The sequence below is a fragment of the Saccoglossus kowalevskii genome, chromosome 6, assembly GCF_978046115.1.
Source record: "Saccoglossus kowalevskii chromosome 6, keSacKowa6.1, whole genome shotgun sequence".
NCBI lineage: Eukaryota > Metazoa > Hemichordata > Enteropneusta > Harrimaniidae > Saccoglossus > Saccoglossus kowalevskii.
Window position 1 is genome coordinate 33,616,072 of NC_140646.1, and position 20,048 is coordinate 33,636,119.

Consider the following 20,048-nt stretch of genomic DNA (forward strand, 5'->3'; position numbering starts at 1 on the left):
CTTTATTAATTTTATGCCAAATGAATATAAGTCTTATTCCAAATTTTTGAGAAATGAAAAAAAAAAATAGTTGTGCATGTTTATTTTGTAAAAGGTGACCTCAGTGCTCATGAGTCAAAGGTCAAGGGGTTATAACTTTTAGGTGATATTATGGGATAGCCAGCAGTGAGGACGTGCTGAAATAATTTTCAAATTCATATCCCATAAGTAATGGACATTCATTGTAATCATGGAGATGCACAGACAACCACCTGGTATGATGAACCACCTGTTGAGAATGTGTTTACCATGCGCATGATTAAATACATGTCAGTGCTTTGTGTAATGTGATTGGACCAGACAGTGAACTTGGCAACTATTCTCCTACCGCTTACCAGTTCATGTGCTGTGCGTCAAAAAGGTTTGGTGTAGTGTTGTATTTGCTCTGTAATGCGTCTCCTGTAGAGTTTGCCACATATGAAGTATGTCAAGTATAATACTGATCTACTAATGATAACAAGGCTTTTATAACCTAACCCTTGTGATTCTAATACAATATATTTACAGTTCGTTTATTTATGTAATCACTATAGTAAGAATAACATGCATCTGTGAGTTGATTGACGCGTAAACTCAGTTGCATTCTATTATCATTATTTGTCGTACTGGAGATTAATAATATTGTGCCTTGCGTACATTTCTCATGAAAAGGAACAAATTCAGAAATTAGTTGACATTAAATTATTTATTGCATTTTGTATGAGTTATGGGGAGGTTAGTAAGTGTTTGATATTAAAAATGTTTATACATATCAACTGCTTTCACAAATTTAACGGAGACTGTGTCATTTTCAATGACTTGTTGTTTTAAGTGCTAACTTTTATCGTCTCTCTCAAACTAGTGCTGTGAAAATAGCGATTTGTATGATCTGAATTATTGTTCATTCCAAAAATAAATATTCCAGAGGGAAAACTGGTAATGAAAAGGTCGAAGTAATCTGTTTTGTGGCGAGTAAACTCCCCCCTCTTTGCAGAAAAAAAAAATCAGGCTCTCTAGACTGTACAAATAAGTTTCAAATCATCTTGAGATCAGAGCTTTTGAAAGAACTATTTGGGAATGCAGCAACCAAAAGAAAGCATTTTCCAACCATTGTAATTTGCATAAACATATATAATTTTGAGCTCATTTGCATAGAATACACTTCGATTTTTTTCTATGAAAATACACTATTTGATTTCCCTACACAAATGGGTAGGTAGGGTGATACCAGGAACACAGAATTTTTTTTTCTTCACCCTAATGGACCAATTTTTTACATGGATGACAACATGTGAAAACCATGTGAAGAATGTCGTTATCACAACTTGGCAACAAATACTGGTTTCACAAGTATCAAATATTTGATCACATGTGCTGTAAAAATTAACTTTTTTTTTGCCCGCCCTCTGTACTTTATTACATTAATTTGGAGGTATAAGGTTCAAATATATCCTAACAATGTTCCTAGCATTTCTTCAAATATTTTGATGAAAATTTACAACCTGGAGGAAATTATGTCCATACGGTTCAAAATTAAAATTTCTGAAATATATCAAAAAATGGTACAAAACATTACAACTCGCAATATTTTCTGGGTGAAAAGTCCCACCAAAATAAAACCTTTGTTGTTTAGGCACTTTTGTCGTTTCTAATACGTAACCAAATATTACTGTAATAATTTTTTTTTATAAATTATAGTAAATTTTTATTTTTAAAATAACCTTTTGCTGTAGGTGCACATTTATATAAATGTGCTTTTAATAGAGCAAATATGGTATATGTACCTCTATTGAAGATGTGTTTCTAATAGAGCAAATATGGTATATGTACCTCTATTGAAGATGTGTTTCTAATAGAGCAAATATGGTATATGTACCTCTATTGAAGATGTGTTTCTAATAGAGCAAATATGGTATATGTACCTCTATTGAAGATGTGTTTCTAATAGAGAAAATATGGTATATGTACCTCTATTGAAGATGTGTTTCTAATAGAGAAAATATGGTATATGTACCTCTATTGAAGATGTGTTTCTATTAGAGCAAATATGGTACATGAGCCTTTATTGGAGATGTACTTCTAATAGAGTAAATATGGTACATGTATTGAAGATGTGCTTCTAAAAATTATACCAGTAGTTTTTTGTTATCATTTATAATCGTGGAAAAAGTGTAAAGAGCAGCAAGTAATTCTCACTTTGCTCCAACTTTTGTTAACCATGGTAAGTTTATGATGTTTTAAGTCAAGCAAGCATGAAGTTCACAAGTTCAGAGCCCACCAGGGGTTGATTGTAAACATAATTCTGATGGCACAAACGCTGTGTGTGTTTGAAACAGAATGCAATAATAACACAAACTCAGGAGTTACAATTACAGCGGTGTATGCACTAACAGCCTGGTTGTGTTCTTCCAAACGTGCAATATGATTTATGTGATGAATCTAAAATAATAATAAACAACCATCGCTGACAGTTATAGACATTTAGTGTCATGCCTGACCACAGTGCAAATACGTAAAAATTACCGCAAACCATATTCCATGTTTTAATACTGTCGTCCTGTTATAATGGCATTATGGCAATTTAATGTGCTATTCTGCTGTCAAACAGGTCTGGTCAAAGATAAGCACCTTAAATTGATGTTGCCCTATAAGTTGCTTCTGAAGAAAAATTTATTTTGACCAGTAGATTTGACGTTCCCATTGAGTGTGTAGCAAGCTTGCCCAGGGTTGAGTTTAAGTTAAACCAGCATTCACAGTCACAGTGATAGGAATTGAAAACACAACAATGATGGTAAACTTAACTAAGAACTGATACAAGAAATGAAATACATTCTGAAGTTTGCTGAAATTGAAGAAATTTCAATCTGTGAAAAATGAATGCTGAAAAAGAGAAATGTGTTCAAAATTTGCCGTTGTGGCTGAGAAAAAAGTCCTTTTTACAAACTTAAGGCATTTCGTTTAGCCTCTTTTCTATAAACTACAAACAAGCCTGAAGAGTGCACTGGAAAAGGTGTTTGTGGTTTCCTGCCCGTCTCTGAACATAAAAAGAAAGACATTCGACTGAGATTAAGTTCGTTGTGTGAGCGATTGCATTTTCAAATATGTTGTCTGAAATTAAAAATGGGGACTCTGGATGTTCTTGTGTAGAATAGCATTATATGCGTGTAGTCGCTCAGTATCATGGTGATTAGTCGTCTAGACGATTCTATTGCCCGTTAGATAGCATGGTGAAAATACCGACAATGATATCATTGAACTGACATAAAATTCCGTTGGGTCATCCAGCGTATGTTACTGCATTCGTCGCACAAAACAAAAGTACTTCAACCTATGAGACAAATTTTTGTGAATTAATTTATTAGTCTGCAAAACTTGGTTTGTAACGATGAGTGCTGTCAAGTAATCCTGTGAATTTATAGCAGTGAATCATAAAGTCTTTACAGTGATTTTTGACGCGTGTGTGTGTGTGTGTGTGCAGAGAGCATAAAAGGAGGGTAATGTCATTTATTTGTTGTCTTGGCGGATGAGCCGAATATTCTTCCACCCATATCTCAAGAACCACTGGATGGATGGGGATCAATGCAGTACACAGATACTGTTGATAAACCCAGGATCTGATTATACTATTGTACAAATTTCTGCATATTAATTAGCTAATTTGTAAACCAATTAACAATTATCAGTATGTTCAATATCCTAACAACTGTTTGCTCAAATACATTAAAACTTTGTACATACTTACTATTTATGGAGTTGAATGTCGAATACTGCTTTGAAAGTAATCTGCATATGTTAATTAGCTAATTTGTATACTAATTAACCCATTTCAGCATCTTAAACTAATACTGTAAAATGACTAATTTTCACTGGGTTTAAATTTCACTGATTTACCATTTTGGGCATATTCAGTGGGTTTTAAATTCACTGTTTCGTCATTTAGATAATGTGTTCTATGCTAAATTTTACATATTCACTGTGTTTTAATTGAGCGCATTTTTCCAGTCAGCGAAATAAGCTAAATTAAAACCCAGTGAATAATTACCCCCTTTACAGTAGCTAATTTGTATACTAATTAACCCATTTCAGCATGTTAAACTAATATTAGGTTACCATTAAAAGCTTATATATATGTTGAAGAAAACAGCAAAAGTCGGTTTTTGGTGACAGGATATTAGGCCTTGAGTTTGCTTATGTTTGATCCTAATATAGCAGGCATGGAGTTTACAGTCAAACTATGGCTTAGTCTGCCCTAGTTTTCATCCAAGCAGCTCTGCACAATTTTAGTTTTGTCTTGTGTATCATGGCAGTCAAAAACATTTACATATACTTTCACCTGTAAATATCCATGGATATACCCCCTATTATAGTTATGTTAAATTTTGCTTTGATTAAGAAACTAAGCTGTTATGAGGCTTGAAGCGACTGGACAACACTAAGTGCTCTGTCTGCGCCAAGCTACAAATGATTGACATCATATACATGTTTTATCTGGAATGTCCATCTTTAAGTCTGTTAAAACTTTATACATGCAACAGTCACAGTGATAGGAGGGTCTGTGTACATGCATACTTTGTGTAGATGAACGTTTAACACTACAAAATTTAAATGCATGTGTTAATTACCTACATTGTATGTTAATCAACTTTAATCGATTTGTAATCAATCTGTATGCAAGAATGTTTTTTTTTTTTTCATTGCATTAATAAATACATAACAGACAGAATACAAAACAAAGCGAACAATATGGCCAGTTGTATATGTTTTTTCAAATAATAAAAAAGTAATTATGGCTAGAGATCTTTAAATGCCGACCATTTTAAATTGTGAATTTCAATTGTACCTTATTTTTCGGCAATATATTCGTTCTAGTAATTGCAATGGTTGTTTGTTAGTTGTTTAGTGAACTTCAAACAGTATTCAATTCACTTGACACAGCTCGCTTTCTAGAATCTCAAGTAGTTACCATGGAGAAAAGATTTTTTCCAATGTTGGTCACTCTGTTCGGTGTAATAAGTGACCAGAAAATATTGAGACAATTTAAAGGATAATGCAGTGTTTGTTTGCTGCAAAGTGTTTGTTGCAAAAATATTTTTATAATATTAACCCGATGTTGATAGGGTGTTATTGATCAAATGCTCGTAATATGTACGATGAGCTTTTCTCATGCCATACTGCAAAAGGTTAATGGTTATTAATGGTCTGATCTATAATAAATCATCAGAGCGTCTTTCTGAATTCTCGCACATTTCATTTCTATCTTTAGAAGATTATGACAATCGCAGAGAATGATCCAGAGGGAAAATATTTAGCCGTTTCACTTGCAATACAAAGAAAAAAAATGGACAATCTTTATCCAGAACTTGCCTTGCACAAAAATAATTAAAACAAACAAACCTATAATCTGTTTCCATGGAAACAAATCAGTTTGTTGCGTTTTAGTAATGGCAATGGTTGTTTGTTAGTTGTTCAGTGAACTTCAAACAGTATTGTTTCCATAGAAACAAATCTGGCTGCCATTCTTCAGTTTTCAGAACTGTAATGTACAATAATTATTATAATCTGTACTGAAGTGTGTTACAAGAATATGTTGTGTATTGGTATTTCCTTATAAACATTACCCTGGGTACGTTTTGTATGTAGCTTTGCGTTACTGGTGCTGATATTAGAGATCACCATCCATTGGTCATATATGATATTATGTTACAACTAAATGTTTGCAATCCTGAAACATGTTGGCCTAGACATATAAATAGTATCTGTTGCAGTCATTTCAAGTGTTTTATGGATTACATCTCAAATTGAGTTAGTCTACCCTTTGACATCTGGTTATATACAGCTTGTATCATCTGTGGCGTATCTATGGGGTTAATGTTTACGTATTCGCATGCACTCGGTGACTGGTTAGTAAGAACCGGTTGTCGCATAAAATAATGGCATTGTTCGTTGTTGTTGATATTAAATATATTATATTATATATATTAAAGTATGTGTTCCTGTTAATAAAAAAAACTTTGTCGCAGCAGATTGCACGTTATTGCTGATCGGTTTGTTGTCAGATATTCGTATTCTGGTTGGAAAAAATGTGACACATGACATACATCACATGACAGTCACCAGATTTCAAAACGAGACGGCACCACACGCACATACCGGTAGTCGTTTTTTAATAATTGTTCACAAAGTAGCAAATGAAGTCGCTCTATTTGTTCATGATACCACATACTTTTGTTAAAAGGTACTGTCTTTACATATGTGCTACATGTCGAAATTTTGTTCAACGTCTGTCCAGTACCGTTTACAAAAATGTCTGCATATCTTAGCATATTGACCAGTCAATGCATGTGTGAGGTATTCAAGACCCCCTCCACTCTCTCACATAAAACTATATTATTAAACCACATGTGTTAAAAAAACACACAAAAACCCTTATCAATTAAACATCAATGTGCAATTATTTGACCCAGTCTACATAGTGAGGTGGCTTCGTCCTAGTTCTTAAGATTATATTTCACTTGTAGCTATTAATGAATTTATAATAATCGTAAATTTAATATATGCGCGATTGTACGTGTTTGTGCATACGCAGCACACAGAGGATACTGCCGTGGGAAATGTTATATGCTAATTTACACGTGTTGTAAAGTCGAATGATGTCTGGTGCGTAAACCCATCGGTAGACCCGGGTTCAAATCGTACCTGTGGTTGAACTCCAAAAAGGGGTTATTGACCTGTCTGGAGAGTGCATGTGCACAGGATGGAGGGGTGGGGGTGGGGGATGGAACCAAACCCACAGGCTGACACTAGTTCACAGAATAAGACATTGGGAGAAATTTGTATGGAATAAGGAAGTGCATGCACTTTAATGATATGTACATTAAATGAATGACTGCAAGATTGGTGTACCTACCTAAACAACCTGTTTGGGCTGTGCACGTCTATAGAGGCACTTCTAATACTGTAAAATACTTTATTTTCGCTTGGATTTAATTTACGCTATTTTCACTGAAGGGATGATTCAGTGAAAATAAAATCTAGCAAATATAACTTTTTTCCTATATTTCACGTTCAACTCAACAAAGATCAGTGAAAATAAATTTCATACAAAACACCCAAAAGGCCTTTTCAGCGAAATTAATTCCAGCTAAAATAAAATATTTTACAATATACCGGTAGCAAATATAGTGTATGGGAATGACATGACAACATTGCTTGACATGCATAAAAAAAGATGACATCATTTTTTTAAAAACTGCTATTTTGTTTCCATCCAGAGAGGCATCTATCTATATGTCACTTTGTGTTTCCTGTTAAATACTATTTTAGCTGAAAAGTCTTTTTGAGTGTTTTGTATGGGATTTATTTTCACGTATTTTTAATGAGTTGAATGTAAAATATAGGGAAAAAGGTATATTCACTGAAAATAGCAAAAATTAGTTGCAAGCGCAAATAAATTATTTTATACTAACAGTACGTGTACGAGGGGTGATCAATAAGTTCTCGGCCTCCCTCGTAAATCGTGAGGTAAGAGTTCAAAGCCACATTGGGTTGCTGCTGCTATGCCACCTGTGCTGTGTGGACAGGTGCAATGTCCTGAAGCAACAGCACACCAGCTCGAAGCTTTTCTCTCCTTTTCTCTTTGATTGCTGTTCTTAACTGTTGCAGTTCTGAAGCATAGTACTCTGCATCGATTGTTTAACCGTTTTGCAAGTAGTCAATCATGATGACTCCCTTGCTGTCCAAGAACACAGAGGCCATCACTTTACCGTCTGATGCCACTCGCTTGAACTTCTTGGGTGGCTGTGAACCCTTGTGTGTCCATTGTTTGCTCTGCTCTTTTGATTCTGGATCAAAGTGGTGAACCCATGTCTCATCTTGCATCACAAATCTCTTGAGAAAGTTGCCAGGATTTGACTGGAAACAGGCCAAAAGTATCCATGAAACTTCCAACCTTCTGATGTGGAATCAACATTCGGGGCACCCACCTTGCAGACAACTTGCTCATCCCCGAGATGTTTGACAAAACATTTTGAACTGCGCCATAACTGATGCCTAGTGAATTCCCGATATGTCGGATAGTGACACGTCTGTCATTCATTAACATGCGATGGATGGCCTCAACCTGATTGTCCGTGGTGGCAGATTTTGGTCGTGCAGACGTTGGGTCATAAAGTTGGGTCTTAAAGTGTAACTGAATTGGGACAATTGACTTTTTTTGTGTGCAAAATTTATTTATAAACAACATTATGAAAAAAAATCAAGTGAAAAGGGTATATAAATTGGGTAAACAGTCAATGATATTCCGAAATCGCGCCACGCCCCCCTCTCCCATCACCTTCGAGTTTTTTCGGCATTACGAGTGTAACTGAAATGGCGCCACCAACGGGAGCATAAAGCATGAGCTAGCTAGCAGACAGGATTGTTTATCATTTTCCATACGCACGCGTTTCGTAAACATATACAACGAGTTACCAAGATCGAGAATTCTTACGAGTTACCATCATATACAACGAGTTACCACGATCGTTTTCATGGGGAAACGCTGTGTTGTTGGCGGGTGTAGTAACACACACGGCGATCGCGTAAGTCTTTATGGGTTCCCAAAAGATTCGAATTTATGACATCAGTGGACCAAAGCCGTCAAGAACACCAGGAAACATTGGGATGGACCTTCTCCATATACCGTTATTTGCAGTGTCCATTTTACGCCCGAATCATTTGTTGATCCACCATCTGGATTCGTTATGAATTATTTGGGTTTCGGGAATAACTGTGTAAATAACCAGAAGAATAATATTTTCCATGTAGAATATGAACATTAATTTGCTTGAAAAGTTTAGAATGTAGTCGAAATAACTAGATCGATCGTGGAACAACAACAACAAAACACAAAATGGCGATTGGAAAATGTAAGCACTGGACGCATTCACCGTTCACGTACTTTGTGTCTTTACATGATTTCTTCAGAAGATCAAGAAACTGAAAATTGCACACTGATATGTGTTTAGAATTTGGATGAACAAAAGACAGAAACTGGAAACCAAGCCGGTCACGATGTTCAAACTCTGTGTCACGGTCATTTTGGGAAGGTACACGATCACCCACATCGCGTACTTTTCTTGCAGGTTCAAACCTGTATGGGCCAATTTGTCCCTGGCACTCTAAAACAAAATCGTGACATCTCTCATTGTCATCATACTCTTCGATTTCATAACTCTCGTCAGACGATAACATAGATTCCGTGTCGCTTTCCGAGCACTGCATACGTATAGCGGCCATTGTGAGACGATGACAAGTTCCCCCCGTGACGTCACAAAGTACCCTTGTATGCTAATTAGGTACTCTAGTTGGAGCCTCGCTCTGAGTCGACCAAGAAAACTGAACGTGGGCGTGTCCTTATCCAGAACATTATTATTGATCGTTTACTTAATTTATGTACTTTTTTCACTTGATTTTTTTTTCATAATGTTTTTATAAATAAATTTTGCACACAAAAAAAGTCAATAGTCCCAATTCAGTTACACTTTAAAGTTAGCAATTCACTTCACAGTGGAATAAGAAGGGGAGTCCTAACCAAGTGTCGTGACCATGTCTTCGTGGATTTCTTTGGGAGTCATCTACTTTTTATAGATACTTGATAGCAGCAGAAGCTTCTGTCTGGTCCATTTTGTGATTTTCGTCTCACCTGCTGATTTTAAATAAGCACCATTTGCTAATTAATGAATATCTAAATTTGCATTTCTATAGATAGTGACTTAAGAAATTATAGTATAAAGTTATACCCCTTGTTTCGTGGTGAGATTGAGAACATATTGATCACCCCTCGTACATGTCATTAAATGTTGAGACATAAAACGATCTTCAATTGGATATAAACATTTCTGATTTAAATTTATCATGCCTGACTAGAAAACCCTGTTTTCCGTAAGGTGAAATTTCTCGTTCAGTTTTATTCTGAACTTTATTAGAACAGAACAAATTAAAGCATGACATCCCATTAATCTACTAGCTCTTATTGAAAGTGCATTTTGAATATATGTGCACATAAACCCAAAAATATATTTTGTATGCTTGATTATTAAAATATGACACGTGTCTGTCAATTATGTAATGTGTTACTAATAGTGATTATTAAAATATGACACGTGTCTGTCAATTATGTAATGTGTTACTAATAGTGATTATGGATACACTTTGTTTTGTGCAAATAACTGGAGAATTGAATCAAAACATGACACACGTCATATGCAAAATAATGTATAAATTACGGGTGACCGTTGAGGCATAAAGAATGGTGTTTTATTCATGAATCTATAGATATGTAAATGTAGAAATATGCTAGGCAAAAAAAAGTGCCGGTTGAGGGGGATATATGTGTGTAAAATGATTCTACATACAAAATCACAAAAATAAGATGTACCGGTATTTAAAAAAAAAAATCACCCAAAATTACAGCACGCATTATTGTCGAAACAATCTAACATAAACCTAAGTTCAACCTAAAGTAACACAGTAGCAGTTTCTAATGGTCATCTCCTTATGAAAGCTGGCTTATCTAAAATCTGTGTATTGTTTGGTTGGACCCTGAGACCAACTATTTCGCAAACCAATTTTACTTTGGGATTTAAAGACACTGCAATTTTTGCAAAATGTTATTCTTACAAAATAGTTTAGCGAAATGCCAAATCATTAAATGACAAACTTACTGATTACACAAGGAAAAAATAAATGATTTATATTATTGAGGATCGTACTGATGCAGTCTGTACACATGATTGGGGATCTGCTGTTTATGTAAATATTTATAATAAGATTTAGTACATAATTAAATTTTACTTAACACTTAATTAATATTGTAATCCAAGCACTGGAGATTGGATTAGATAATTACTACATTTATGTTATGAGATCTCTGCACATGCCAACATTTTTAATCCTTCGTGTATGCAGTGGAATTGCAGCATACACCCTTGTTCGTTTCTCTTTTATTTGACCTAAACATCGCAGTTGTGCATATGATGATATTAGTAATTACTTTATTGAAATCGTATCTATTCTTTACTACAGCATCTGACCATATACATGTACCAGTATAGCGGCACTTCCCTCCACTACCATGACATACTACATGTAGTATGAATCTGTGTATGTTCTCTAAAATTCAACACCAAGGGAGTGGATTTGGTTCGTGCATTCAGGCAGCAAATCTTGGCAAATGCCTATTATTGGTCCAGACTTTATCAAGACCGAGATTGATTGATTTGTTTTGGCACGTTCCAACCATTCACACACACATTTCGGCATGTCCCAAATCTCGGCACGTATTGAGATCTTTAATGTGAAGACCACTAATGAAATGAATGTGTGAAAGAACTGGTTAGTGTTGCTGGCATTCTCCATTTTCAAATACAGCAATAATCTCGCTTATTTCCACAAATGGCATTTGTAGAAAAACGTTCGATTGATATTACAAAGATATTAAAGTTGTATACTCTTTTAACATTCAGTCTTGCTACAATGTATGTTTGCTTACATTCATGTACTTCCAGTTACAATATTCCTGAGTAAAGGTGATAATAATGCAGTTCCAAAAATTTTATTATTATTAAATTAATATCCAGCTGTGTTTTGTTACTCAGTCTGTCTTGGTATGTCACTGTTCACTGTGTGACTCAACAAGTGGTACTTTCAGTGATACCCTGCAGTAATGGGTCAAAGGTCTGGCATAACAATAATAACTTTAGATTGTAAATTAAATTGAACAAAATCATAATTTATGTGTAAGTTTTTCCTGGACCTAGCTTTTCTTGATTATTTGATGTTAATTTATTGGAAAGAAGATAATAACAAGATATTTTATTTTTTTTAATTTTTTTTAAACTATTGACATTTAAAGAAGTTCTAGTTTGGAATCAAGAAATTCATACCCAAAATCAAACCCTGATTGTATCGCATGCCGAATAAGGACAAACGAGGACATTTTAGTGATAATGTCACGCAAATTGCGTTCATTTTGTACTGTAGCTTTATAAAATACTGTAACCAAATGTCTGTGTCTGTCATGTTTGTCATGGCACATGTATGGATTCCTGTACAAATGTATGAACTTGCACTGAAAACTGATGGTGACTGTATCAATACATGATGTGAACCAAAGAGTGGTCCCATCATGCATCTGTCTGTCTTCACGCTCATAGTTTGCACTGACACCAGAAATTGTGGTCTCGCTGTGAATTTGTTGCCCTGGCAGCCAGCAAGCAAGCAAGCAAGCAAGCAAGCCAGCCAGCCAGTCTGTCTGTCTTTTTGCAAACCTGTGATAACCAACTGTAGTGATTCCGGTTTTAAAGTGAAGGCAGTAATGTAATTCGATGGATGGTTGATGATAAACTTACATGAAGTGTTTGAAAGCAATTGGAAATGAATAACCAAAGCAATGTAATGCCTCATTAAATTTCGCCATTCACTCAAGATTCTTAGAAATTGCTTCCCAACTTGTGGAGCATTTTGCTGCTGTTCCCCTTCTGTGTGTGTTTGTTTACTTTGTTTTGAAGGTTCCAGTCAATGAATTGACATTCTAATTTTCATCTGTCATATAGTGAATGTTGAGTTTATAAAAAAGTATTGTAGAAGTAGATGACAGCTGCCTGCCAAAACCGCATGGAATTTAGTATGTTATCAATACACTGGAGTTGTCAATTTGTGTTTAATAGTACATGCACATATAATGTAATGCAATAACTTACAATATTGTATGAACTGAATTATTCCTAGTGTTTATCCGTATGAATGCATACAATTGTGTCATAGGTTGACATATTGACAAACAGTTTTTAATACTGGCTTACCAGAATATTGTGGATTTAGTTTTAACTTTAGCCCCAAACCTGCGTATCAGTGAAACAATAAATAAGTTGAGAGAGTTATGAATCAATGGATTTTCTATAATGAGTCTGTTATATGTAAATGCTAGTTCCAGGGCCCTATACTAAGTATGTGTTGTACTATTCAGGTTCTGGACGAAAGAGGTGGAAGCATCATTTATGAGCATTATATCAATGGTGATAATTATTAATTCTTTGCTGTACCATTTCCACTTGATTCTACACTTGATAGCGCCCTCAACTACAACTCAAACACTAGATTATCTCACATAGATATAAACTAAATATCTAATATAATGGTGCTAAATTCATTAATCTTAGTTTTAAAGTGTCCTATTTATTGTGTGGCACACTCAATGTATTTTTAGCTCCGCTGTCGACTTTGTCGAGCGGAGCTTATCATATGAGTGATTGTCCGTCGTCGTCGTCGTCGTCCGTCGTCGTCCGTGTCAATGTTTTACTTTTTCGACTTCTTCTTGAAAACTACAAGCCTGAATGCTTTGATACTTGGTGTATATGTACCTTGGGTAAACCTCTCTCTTCTCTAATTTTGGTGAATATTTTTGTAATTTTTGGTAAAAAGTGATATTTTCGACTTCTTGTTGAAAACCGCAAGTCCAATTGCTTTGATATTACATATATAGGTACTACATGTGGACCTCTCTTAGATTTGTTCATTTTGTAAAGATATCTTTAATTCTCTAATTTCGGTGAATATTTTTGTAATTTTTGGTAAAAAGTGATATTTTCGACTTCTTGTTGAAAACCGCAAGTCCAATTGCTTTGATATTACATATATAGGTACTACATGTGGACCTCTCTCAGATTTGTTCATTTCATGATGATATCTTTAATTCTCTAATTTTGATGAATATTTTTGTAATTTTTGGTAAAAAGTGATATTTTCGACTTCTTGTTGAAAACCGCAAGTCCAATTGCTTTGATATATTATACATATAGGTACTACATGTGGACCTCTCTCAGATTTGTTCATTTTCTAATGATATCTTCTGTTCTTTAATTGCCATGTGCATTGCTAACAGCGGAGCTATCTCAGCCGACAGGCTGCTTGTTTTATGATTTGTTTGCATCGTATGGGACCCATGTCAAACATATGGTGTGAAGACTCTGACACTTTAAATGTCTATTCAAAATAGATAGCACGGTAGATAATTACAACTAACTAAGAATACTTTATAAAATGTTGTAGGCGTTTCACTTTATTTCGATACTTATATGAAATATCCTTATTCCCGCAGCACAACATATTTATCAATTACTTTCATGTACTTGTAATGTATCCATTAATATAAAATGTGACCCGTCTCTTAATTGAATAAAAGCACAATAAAATGTGTTATCGTTTGTACCACCTGGTGTGGCTTCCATATTGCTATTTATCATGCTTGGGAATGCCACTGATACTGTATATCTTGAACCCAAGTGTCTCAATATTTGCCGGCCGAGATTGTCACTCAATCTTGATATTTAAGTTTTCCGTCATCAGATAACGGTTGCTGATGGGTCTAATATGAAACTACTGGATAATTATAAAACATTGCAAAAAAAATGAAAAAAAAGTAGTTTAAGCGAAAGTCGTCAGCGTTTTTGAATTTCCTGTAAAGAAACAACATAATATATATCAACATGACATGGTGCGATGTTTGCTATGTATTGCGCCTGATGTGTCAAAATAAAGGTGTCTAAAATAGCGTTGAAAAGTATCCCAATGTCGCATTTGCTATGTGTGCATAAGCTGAATAAATATCTATAATCTCAGCTTCCATCTCATCAATTTTAGATTAGATTGTCAAATAAATTTTGAGATAGCAGCATGTTTATCCTGTAACAAAATTCTGTAAACTGCTTCAATCTCTGATGAGACAAATATTCAAGAATTTTGTCTAACAACATTGAGTATTATTTTTCAATTCTGAAATTATTTTCAAAATTCTGAAAAGCAAAAGTTAATCAGTTTTAATTTGCATTGCATTCAAGTATGGGATGCTTCATTTCAAGTCAAGAGGAGGAGGAGGAGATCCTAGCTGGTTGTGTTTGTTTTCAAATGTCTCCTCTCAGTATTATGTTTGCAGTTGTTGGAGATTGAGATGTGGTTTCTCCTCATTCAAGCTTACCTTGACGGTACACTAATGGTTGTACACATTTCTGGAAATAGTGTTTTCAAAGTCTTCTTGCGACTTCTAATGTTTAAAAATTAGAAAATGTAGTCTGTTTCAGGATATTGCTTTTTATTTACATGAAAATTAGCAATTTTATAGGTGCAGTATTTGTATTCCCCTGGCTTTGAAACTGACACATATTTTATCGAGTGAAGAACATTATAGAAACTAATTTACAGTCGTAAACCTGGTGATCTACTCAACGGCTGAGATTTATACTCCTAATAAGGAATACATATAGCTGAATCGTGTCATGTCTGTCTAGTGGACGATAAATATTAATAATATCATGAATAACAATAAAATAATTCTCATGGGAAATATTATTTTTAAGTGCTATTACTAGCAGTCTCACTTTTTTCACTTGGCTACAAATTGAATGTTTTCTCATTTTAGAGCACTATTAATACTTCAAACAACGTTTGCTGGTCTTTACATCATTTTATGTGCTAAATACATTTTTCAAATTCATTTACATGCATGGTTCAGATTTCTACTGTTTGCCTGAGTTTGTATAACATCGTATTACATCGTATCTTGTTTATTGATTTAATGTTGCAAGTTAAGTGTTGTTCTTGCACCTCTTTTTATAACCTTTGACCCCACAACTAAGACTAATTACTCGTTGCTAGGATAGTGGAATCTTGCAGTTTGAGTTGAACCAATAACATGTATTGTATTTTGACAACATTATGCAAATTACCAGATTTTTGGAGGAAGTACCGGTAGTTTTTGTTTTGATTTTAAGTTTTTCTGATATGTTAATAAAGTGGACCTCGCAAAGATTTTGACATTGCCTCATGGAAATCTGTTCTACTTCTCCACACTCTCTTCTCTATACATCGCAACTCTAATTTCATCCACTACGTAATCTCTTCATGCCTGTGACATAAATGTTGTAAACCAATTCAATTTCGTAGATTGAGGAAAATTGTCTAATTTAGTAGTTGTAATAATTTCACCTTTAATAGTAGTTCTGTAACTTTTGTGAAATTTAATTTTTGTAAATGCCCTTCAATAATATTGTAAAAATACAACCATTTTGGCAGACAAATTTAAAGCGAGAGGCACGTGCGGGAATTGAGTCCCAAGTGACGATAACAGCAAACGCTAAAAAGGCAAAGGCTCATGGGTAGAGACTTGTTTGTAAACAATGACACGCTTTGGCCATCTGACGCATGCGCAGGTGACGACTCCCCTGCTTTAATGGATGTTGTATATTTGCTACTATAAAAAAAATATTTTCACTGGCATTTAATTTTAATATTTTGATGTGTTAAGTAATTTCACTGAGTATTAAATTCATAACCAGGCAGGGAAATGACAAGTTCTTAGACTAGTTTATACAGTTATGTGGATTTAAATTAGCCAGTTTTACTTATCTGCAAAAATATTAAAAACCTGTGAATATTTAATACATTTACAGTATCATTCAATATTTGTTTCACAATACAGATGTTTTCCTGAGTAAATTATCATTGGATGTTGGCATATGGCAACTTAACAGAGTATAGTTACATGTATTATGTTGAGTGAGCTGTTAGTAACTTTTTGTTTTGTGCCACCCAGAAAAAAAACCCATGACAGCTAGCAAAGCATGGAACTAAGTTAATTCAATAATTATTCGTTTTTTTGTTGGTTGTACATGTATGTGTTATTTTTGTCTTTAGTTGCATGTTACAGAATCTGGGCATTTTTTCTCATTGCAAAGACGTATTACTGGACTAGATCATTGTTTTCATCTTGCATTTACATGTATAACAGCAGGGTCTTCTGGCTCTGTAATTGCTGGCATTTTAGTGTCCAAACCAAATAATTTACATCTTTTGCAAATGTCAATTCATTTTGTGTAAGTCTTATTAAATGTGGACTCTTATTTAATATTCGGAGCATATTTTATATGATTATTTATCTGAGAAATTGTGCCCACCACATGTTAAAATGTTAACAATGTCCAGAACATTAATTATTCAATATCACAGCCATCCCTCATCAACCAAATAGTTTAAGCTAAAGTCATTGTGTCGCCGTGTATCATAACCATAAAGCTCACTAACTGTATTACTATATGTGTTTATTACAGTATCTTCAGCTCTCTTTCAGTATTTTCTCAACTTATTCATTTTGTTCTTTCTTGTCTTCATTTCAGCTCACTCGAGTATTCAGAAGATTAATAAATAATTTAGACGTATCTGCGCATGATGAACAGTAAGTGTTGAAGTTTTGCATTTTGTTGCATTACATTCTCTACAAATGGAAGCAAGCTGGCAGTAGATCACAATGTGATTCAAACCCTAGTTCTGTGCAAATCATACAAATTGCTATTTCTTAGAAAGAGACAACAAAAAGCTTAGGTTCCAAACAGAATAATAACAACAGTTTAAGATTTGTATATGTGTAAATGTAAAATGTCCCGCGAGTTGAAATCTCTGAATCTAGTTGCGGGTGATAAATTTGTTGTTGTATTTCAGTTACAGGTGTCCAGTCTTCACATCTACAGTTGACTTCAAGGGTGGGTGGGGAGTGGTGTGGGGTTTACCTCCGTTCAAAATCTATACACGTGTTGTGAAATGGGATTTTTTTTTTACCTTGTTTAGATGTAAGGTATTGGGTCAACTGGCGTCTGTTATCATCATCATCATCATCATGGTTTTGCTTTTTCATAAAAACTTTTTAAAGCAAGTTATAATTTCAATTTATTTGTAAAGTATTTACCTATGTTACTAAGATGATTAATTAACATGATTTGAATAATTTGAAGGCAAGCTAAGCTTGATTAAAGCCAGTTAAATGTTAAGTTATGTGTGTGCTTGGACCATACTGGCTTCACTGGTCCCAGAGGGAATATGTGTTACAGTGTGTGTTAAAAATTGTGAAATAGTTTCTTGTGATCAAGAATACTTGCAATAAATCTCCTAAATCCCCTGTGAATACTAGACTGGGCTCTTATGTCAACAAATGAAGATATTATTACACTAAGCTAAGGAGCAATTTCTAAATGATACATGTTTGCAAGCACAGCAATAAAAAATTACATGTGAACAGTCTTAATAGAAAACAGATGTCAGTTTATAATCACTGACACGAAAAAAAAAAAGTCAGCAGTAATGTATTTAAGTGCCAAAGTAAATTATTGTCAACGTTCGCAAAATAAAACCCACATTTTCCCCTCATATTTAAAAAAAAAATGATCAAGATCTGAAGCCAATGGAAAATAATGTCCATTTGGGCCACAATTATCAAAACAAATTATAGAAAAAAACAAACAAAGCAAAATACTACTTCAAAATGTAGGCAGGAGAAAAATACTCAAAAGATTAATGAAGTATATAATAATAATTTACATATAGTTAACTTGCTCATGGAAGAATTTCAAGGGAATTGTTGTTTTGATAAAATATTTCTTTGTCAAAGTTTATAATTTTGGAAACTCAAAATCCTCTGAAATTTCTCTTTGCTTTTTGAAGTTATAGAGCTTTCATAATTTAATTGGAGTGAATATTTTAGTCATTTTTAGTTTTGCTAATTTCACTGAATAATTACTTTGCTCACAGATACAAATATTGTCAAAAAAGAATTTATAGAATTCCCTTTCAAATTATTGTAGCGATGGCTGATTGGAAAGTAATATTACTTAGTTATTTTCTCTACTGCATGTATTATTGTACATCTGTAACTGCATCGCTATTAGTTACAGCGCACCCTAATTTTGCCATATCTCACAGGGTATCTGCATCCTTACCATATTAGGTAATGTACTTTCCAAATATGGAAGGATTACGTAGTATTTCTATGATGGTGGATGCTTTTGAAAACTAAGTTCATGGCAAGAAAGTTCTAATAAGTTTTATCATTTTGCTCAGCTCTGGACTTCCTATATCAAGCAATTGGTTCACAAAGATGTATAATAATAATATTATTATTATTATGATGATACCGCAAGAATTTAAGACAGTATGTCGTTACATTAATCTCCACGACACATTGATCTATATTCCTCCTGTACTGTCTCTATGCACACATGGCAGTATCCTCGTAATAACCATATAGTAACACATGCGCTCAATATCTAATCAACAAAAGTTTGTCTATAATCAAACTATGCCAAATTTTAGAATCCAGTATAAAATAAATGCAATTTTTGTTTATACATGTATGTGCTTCTAATAGAACAAATACAGTATTATAGTAATTGCTGACTCTGATAAAAACACAAACAAATTGCAGTAACAATAACTTTACTAATTATACCCGGTATAATAACTTCTATTTATTCAAATCTAGGTAAACCATTTTATAGGAGGGGTGGGTTAGGTGGCACATGTAAATACCCATTCTCTGAAATTATTTCTGTACATATCCATGTGATTCAATGCAACATATGATAATGAATTATTATCTGCTTTGGGTTATTCTCTTTTTTGGCAGTTTCCAAAAGGTTCACCCTACTGCCAATCCATAACTTGACTCCATAAATCTTGTCCTTACCAGTACCAGTGTATAGGGTCTTTCCACCTGTCGCTGTACGTAAAAAAAGAGTAACTTTTCAATCTTAATCATCAGGATATATATGGAATTTAACCCGTGTCACTCATTGTTGGTTGGTTTCAGCATTGCCAGTTCTACTGGTCATTGAACAGCCACTATGGCCATCTTACTGGTCATTGAACAGCCACCATGGCCATCTTACTGTTCATTGAACAGCCACCATGGCCATCTTACTGTTCATTGAACAGCCACCATGGCCATCTTACTAGTCATTGAACAGCCAGTATGGCCATCTTACTGGTCATTGAACAGCCACCATGGCCATCTTACTGGTCATTGAACAGCCAGCATGGCCATCTTACTGGTCATTGAACAGCCAGCATGGCCATCTTACTGGTCATTGAACAGCCACCATGGCCATCTTACTGTTCATTGAACAGCCACCATGGCCATCTTACTGTTCATTGAACAGCCACCATGGCCA

General features: G+C 34.4%; 1 protein-coding gene across 3 annotated transcripts in view; it reads left to right on the forward strand.

The window, feature by feature from the left end:
- LOC100376985 (uncharacterized) overlaps positions 1 to 20,048 on the forward strand; it is a 109,877-nt gene that overhangs the window by 20,003 nt on the left and 69,826 nt on the right. For all 3 annotated transcript variants that reach the window (XM_085500418.1, XM_085500421.1, XM_085500423.1), the window contains exon 3: positions 17,226 to 17,284. In XM_085500418.1, the coding sequence (XP_085356544.1) occupies positions 17,275 to 17,284 (10 nt within the window). In that variant the 5' untranslated portion in view covers positions 17,226 to 17,274. The remainder of the gene's footprint in view (positions 1 to 17,225; positions 17,285 to 20,048) is intronic.